The sequence below is a fragment of the Microtus ochrogaster genome, chromosome 22, assembly GCF_000317375.1.
Source record: "Microtus ochrogaster isolate Prairie Vole_2 chromosome 22, MicOch1.0, whole genome shotgun sequence".
Classification (NCBI taxonomy): domain Eukaryota; kingdom Metazoa; phylum Chordata; class Mammalia; order Rodentia; family Cricetidae; genus Microtus; species Microtus ochrogaster.
Window position 1 is genome coordinate 31,981,565 of NC_022023.1, and position 6,637 is coordinate 31,988,201.

The following is a 6,637-nucleotide window of genomic DNA, read 5'->3' on the forward strand; positions in this document are numbered from 1 at the left end:
ACCAGACCTCATTACAGATGGTTGTGATCCACCATGTGGTTGCCGGGAATTGAACTCAGGACCTTTGGAAGAGCAGGCAATGCTCTTAACCACTGAGCCATCTCTCCAGCCCCTTTCCAGACTGTTTTAATTGAGCTAGGCATGGTAGTGTCTACCTGGAATCCCAGAACTTCAGAGGTAGAAGCAGGAGGATAGCTAGTTCTAGACCAGCCTGGGCTACAAAGCAATACCCTGTCTGAAACAATGAAAAACATTTATTGATGCATACTTATGCATATGTGGAGAGTACATTGAGCTGTCTTGATCCATATGTATGTGACACAGTGATCAAGTCAGCATCTTCAGCTTTGTGGTCACCTTATAAATCTATCATTTCTCTGGGCTGAGAACACTAAAAAACCTAGCTAGTTTGAGATAGACAACATTTAAAATTATTTTTATTATTTTAAATTACATGTACGTATGCTCATCTGTGTGTGGGTATGTCCACCTGAGTGGAGGTGCCTGCAGAGGCCAGGTATTGCATCTCCCTGGGACTGGGGTGGATGTGGGTTGTGAGCTTTCTGATGTGGGTGCATTATCTGTTCTTCACTGCTGAGCCTCGTCTCCAGCCAGAGACCATACTTGCCTTTTTTAAAGACCAGGTCTCCTGAGTATCAGGCTGGCCTGAACCTTGTCCATTAGCTGAGAATGACCTTGAAGCCTGCTCCCCTGCCTTGTTTCCCACTCTCCCAGCCCAGGACCACATAATCATTGACTACAGTCCCCTGACTCTGCAGTGGAGCACTGGCGCTCTCCTCCCTTCTGCTCAGAAGTGTGTGCCGCCCCTTGCCTCTCTTTCTCCTACCTTCCCCAGTATCTCATAACCTCCCTTCTCCCCTGTCTCAGTGTGCCTTTTTAGATTTCATATTTAAATGACATCACTCCAGTTTCAGGGGATCCACTTATGTGCACAAACTCACATACCAAACACACATGTACCCTTAAGTAAAACTCATAGTAATACAAACAAAAATGATAAAGTAAATCTTAACCAGAAAAACCTTAACTTCTTGTTTTTATATATGATGTGAGCCAGCACCCTTACATTAAAACCCACATAGAAAATACATCTGGGTGGGCTGGAGAGATAGCTCTGTGGTTAAGAGCATTGCCTGCTCTTCCAAAGGTCTTAAGTTCAATTCCTGGCAACCACATGGTGGCTCACAACCATCTGTAATGAGGTCTCGTGCCCTATTCTGGCCTGCAGACATACACACAGATAAATATTGTATACATAATAAATAAATAAGAAAATGCATCTAGGTGCAGTGGTGAACACTTGTAATGACAGCACTTAAAAGGCTGGGACCTGAGGATCAGGGGTTTGCAGACATCCTCAGGTACAAAGTTCAACACTCTCTACCACCAAAAGCCCAAAGTGGTGATGTATACCTAAAATCTAATAATTTGGGGGAGGTGGGGTGGAGGCAGGCAAGTCAGAAGTTTGAGGCCATCTTTGGCTGTACATGGAATTTGAGGCCAGCCTTTCTTAAAAACAAAGAACAAGTGGTTGGAGCTATGGCTCAGAGGTTAGGAGTACCGAAGTTAGTTCTTCCAGTGGTCCTGTGTTCAATTCCTAGCAACCACATGATGGCTCACAACCATCTATAATGAGATCTAGTGTCTTCTTCTGGCATGCAGGCACACACTCAGGCAGAACACTGTATACATAATAAAATAAATCTTAAAATAAAAAGAAGGAAACCTGTCAGTCAACTCTAGCCAAGTGTGGTGGCAGATGCTTGCCATCCAGCGCTCAGGGCAAAGGCAGGAAGATAGGAATTGGAAGGTAGCTGGGTCCTTTCTCAAAAGAACCAAACCAAGACCAGAACAGAATCTCCCGCCCCCAACAAAACACCCCAGCACTAAACTCAAGCAACTGACTCAGCTTTTGGCAAGAGGAGCAAGGAGGAGAGCTGTTTTTTTTGTTTTGTTCTCTTAGTGCCCTTGTGGAGTGGTGTGAACGTTGCTGGCGTACCTCTGAAGTCACTGAACCCAGCATTAGGAACTGACTCAGACCAGGAACAGTGGAAAAAGATCCACAATCAGGTGGTGGAAAGGTGACAGCGGTTCTGTGATTGTTAATGCCCCAATAATCATTATTATGAATAAATTTTGGCTGGGTGGTGGTGGTGCACAGCTTTAATCCCAACACTTAGGAGGCAGAGGCAGGAGGATCTCTGTGAGTTCAAGGCCAGCATGGTCTACAGAGCAAGTACTAGGTTGGATAGGTTCAAAAGTTTCAAAGAAACTTTTTCTCAAGAAACAAAACAAAAGAAATAATAAGAATAAATTTTGCGGGTAGGAGAGATGGCTCAGAGGTTAAGAGCACTGGCTCTTCTTCCAGGGGTCCTGACTACAATTCCCAACAACCACATGATGGCTCACAACAGTCAAAAATGATATCTGGTGCCCTCTTATGGCATTCAGTCAGAACACTGTAATCATAACAAATAAATAACTCTTAAAAATTAAAATAAAGTTTCGAGCGAGCTCTGGTTATGCACACCTTTAATCTCAGCACTTGGGATACAGAGGAAAATGGATCTCTGAGTTCAAGGCCAGCCTGGCTACAGAGTGAGTTCCAGGGCAGCTGGGACAGTTACCCAGAGAAAGAATCCCTGTCTTGGAAAAAATGGAATAAATTTTGCAGGTGTCTGGAGAGTGGTTAAGCATATGGCTGCTCTTCCAAAGGTCCTGAGTTTAATTCCCAGTACCACATGGTGGCTCACAACCATCTGTAACTCTAGCTCCAGCAATCTGCTGCCCTCTTCTGGCTTCTGTGGGAATCAAGCACATAGGTGATGCACATACATATGTACATACCTGCATACACACACATACATGCATACATACATGCACAATATATAATGCATGCATACATACATGCATGCATACATACATGCATGCATGCATGCAGGCAGGCAAAATGCCCATACACACACACAAATAAATAAATTTTTTTAAGGGAGTAAATTTCACATAGAAAATGGCTGTAGTTTTGTGTTGTAGCTTTGTATCTTTGGTTTTGTGAGAGGAGGCAGCCCCAGGCTTCTGACATTCCCACAGGAGGCCTTCGTGGTCCATATCTGCCTCTGGCTCTTTATCTGAGCTACCACTCTACAACTTGAGTTACTTGTCTAATCTATTCCTCAGAGTTTCTTTGATGGACATGTCTGATTATATATACGGGTATATATATTTGAGACAGAGTATTATCCTGTCATCCAGGCTGGCCCTGATCCACAGAGATTTTCTGCCTTCATCCACCTAAGTGCTGGGATTAAAGATGTGCACCATCACTTGAGGCCTGTACCAGTCACTTAAAGTGGTCGGAAAGTTGTATATAGTAACTTTTAAGGTAATTGGAATCTATGTTTAGATATTTAAGCAACAATAAAATATTAAAAGTTCACCAGGTGGTGGTGGTAGCTTATGCTTTTAATCTCAGCACTCAGGAGAAAGAGGCAGGAGGGTCTCTGTGAGTTTGAGGCCAAGCCTGGTCCAAGACAGCCAAGGCTACACAGAGAAACCCTGTCTTGGAAAAATCAAAACAATAAGTAAAAGTTAATTCTGTCTTGTAGTGCATATGTCCTAGTATTTTGATTTCATGGTAAAGATGAACCGATTCTTTTGTTGTTGTCGTTGTGCTGTTTTGCTTTGAGGCAGGGTTTTTATGTAGACTAGGTTGACCTAGAACTCTAAAGATCTGCCTGCCTCTATCTCCTGAGTGCTTGGGTTAAAGGCATACAGAGATCTACCTGCCTCTGCCTCCCTAGGGCTGGGATTAAAGGCGTGCACCACCACCGCCTGGCCAAATTGATTCTTAGTTAAAGTAAAATTTTATGTGACTTATTTTTTTGAGACAGAGTCTTATTGTGTACCTCTAGCTGGCCCAGAACTCACTATATAGACCAGACTGGACTGGAACTCACACCTGTGCCCCCACTGTGCCTGGCTGAGATCCATCTATAAAGATTATAAACCATAAACACTTGTGGAAGAACTCTGAGAAAATGTGACTCGCAGGGCACAGACACATAGACCCTTCAGAAGCAGCACGGTTGTCTCTCTGTTGACCTCTCATGATTTTGATTTCCCTCCTTGTGCAACCGCAGCGGCTATGAGGTCCTTCGGCTGAAGGGCTATACCTCCTGGGCTATCGGGCTCTCTGTGACAGATCTGACAGGATCAATACTGAAGAATCTTAGGAAGGTGCATCCAGTTTCCACCCTGGCTAAGGTATGCCCGGAAGAAATGTTCATCTATCATTCCGCGTCACTGGTGAGGCTGAGCGTAAAGTAACTTCAGAATGAGGCAGGTGACGGAGAGTTCCCTGCAGGAAGGAGTATCAGAAGAACACAGGAGCGAGGGGCCCACCCTGTGCTCCCAGCAAAGTTGTAGAGCTTCTGGGCATGGATAGGAGGTTGGGGCACTGTGAGTTTATAGACCCTGACCCTCAGTGCTCGGACCTGACATGTTTACAGCCACCCACAAAGGCAGCCCCAGAGGGATGGGCGGCAGGAAGATGGGAAGAGTTCACTGGGCATTTCATCTTCCAGGGGTGGCCATGGGGTAGGTAGTAGGGGACAGTAGATTCTGGCTCATGCGGGCAGATGTATGGGTTGCCCAGACTATAACGGAGTGTCACAGCTGTTTCCGTAGCCTTGGCTATGGGAGTGGAGAGAACGCTGGGCCACTGGCCAGAATTCCACAGCTGAGTAACTTTTGTACACGTCTCCAGGTCCCTGTCCAGCCTGAGAGTCCTAGGGTATATCTCTAGGAAAGGTGGCAGTTAAGAGGTACAGAGGGGCAGGGTTACATCTCAAGGACATGTCCCCACATACTACACTGGGCCTGTTTGGGTAGCCCTGGGCTTGTCCTTTGGGATTTCACGTGTGAAGGCTTGTGAAGCCATCTGTAGCAACTGGTGTCCAAACTCAGTGGTGCCCTCTATTAAAAGGTGCAAAGTAGAGACTTCCTGGTCACCACCTGCTTTAGCCTTCACTGTCCCCTCAGTGGTACCCAGATAGAAAGGTCACAGAAAGACAGCACCACACACTTCCCGTTTGACATCAAGGTCGCCTGTTCAGGGAGGGTGATTTCATCTTTCTGGGACCTGGCTTAAGACCTCTGGCACAATTCTTTTTGTCACTGGCTGTCCGTGTGGTCTGGGACAAAGACGGCTCTGAGTCCTGCCAAGGATCACTCTGCCTTCTGCATAGCTCTGCTTGATGCTGTCGGGCTCCTGCACGTTTTTAGTCTGAAGCTTTCTTGCATGGTGGCAAGGGAAACCAGACAGTGATGTGAACTTGTGTTTCAGGGCTTGTACGGGATCAAGGAGGAAATCTTTCTCAGTGTTCCTTGTATCCTGGGAAGAAATGGCATCACAGACATTGTGAAAGTGAACCTGAACCCCGAGGAGGAGTCCCTGCTCAGGAAGAGTGCAGAAACGCTCTGGAATGTCCAGAAGGACCTGGAGTTATAGCCTCAGCATTCGACAGTTTCACAGATACATGATCACATAGTTCACATTGCAAGTGTTTCCATATAATAAAAGGTTAAACAAAATACCGGAGACCTATGACCTGACACCAGTCTCTCTTGAGATCAGAAAGATAAATGCTAAAGATGTTTCTCCCCTCCCCTGTCTCAAAACTCCAGAGCCCTGGCTAGCCTCAGGGAGCTCTAGCCTCGAAGTGCTGGGGTTAAAGGCCTGCACCACCAGGCCCAGCTGAAATTCCTGCCTTTTGTAAATCCTCTGTGTCTGCCTAGCAATGAAGTCTGTGCAAGGTGGAACTACATTTCCATGGAACCAATGAGTGAGCCGCTCTCAACTCCACCAGAGCACATGTGCCAACTCATTGCAGCACAGCTGAAGCTCCCACACCACAGGAAATCCTTCCTCTAGCCCTGAAGTTTCACAGTGTGTTCTATTCACGTGGCTTCATCAGTGCCCATTCTAGGCACACTCTTTACTAAAAAATATAAGATCGTGCTTATCAAGGGGCTGGAGATTTGGCTCCGTGGTTAAGGTACTTGCTGCCTTTCCAGAGGACTCTGGTTCGGTCCCCAGCACCCACAGCCATCTGTAACTCCAGTTTCAGATGATCTGACTCCGTCTTCTGCAATCCCTGATCACCAGGCACACACACTTGCGTGTGCACACGCACACACACACACACACACTCACACACACACACACATAGGCAGAAAATGATGATAAAACATTTTAAAAAGACCATATATGTCAGAAGGAAACATACAACTTCTGAGGTGGGGTAAGGCTCGGCATAGTGGTGCCAGCACCCAGGAGGCATTGCTGTGCTGTGACGGGACTGTGTCCCAGTGAGCCACAGTGTTCGGGGGTGCTTCAACTAAAGATGGTTGCCTAGTGCTGGAGAACTGTCAGTCACTTTCTACTGACATCCAAGGCAGACAGGGTTTCTCTGGGTAACTGCCCCAGCTGCCCTGGAACTCGCTCTGTAGCCCAGGCTGGCCTCAAACTCACAGAGCTCTGCCTGCCTCTGCCTCCCAAGTGCTGGGATTAAAGGTGTGCGCCACCACCATCTGGCTGGGCTTCATCTTTTTTTAA

At 46.5% G+C, this 6,637-nt stretch overlaps 1 protein-coding gene across 1 annotated transcript in view; it reads left to right on the forward strand.

The window, feature by feature from the left end:
* LOC101981018 (L-lactate dehydrogenase C chain-like) overlaps nucleotides 1-5,530 on the forward strand; it is a 15,484-nt gene extending 9,954 nt beyond the window's left edge. Inside the window, exons 6-8 of the mRNA XM_013350252.2 lie at nucleotides 1,982-2,102; nucleotides 4,161-4,284; nucleotides 5,366-5,530. Coding sequence (XP_013205706.1) covers nucleotides 1,982-2,102; nucleotides 4,161-4,284; nucleotides 5,366-5,530 — 410 coding nt within the window. The remainder of the gene's footprint in view (nucleotides 1-1,981; nucleotides 2,103-4,160; nucleotides 4,285-5,365) is intronic.
* Nucleotides 5,531-6,637: the final 1,107 nt, after the last annotated feature.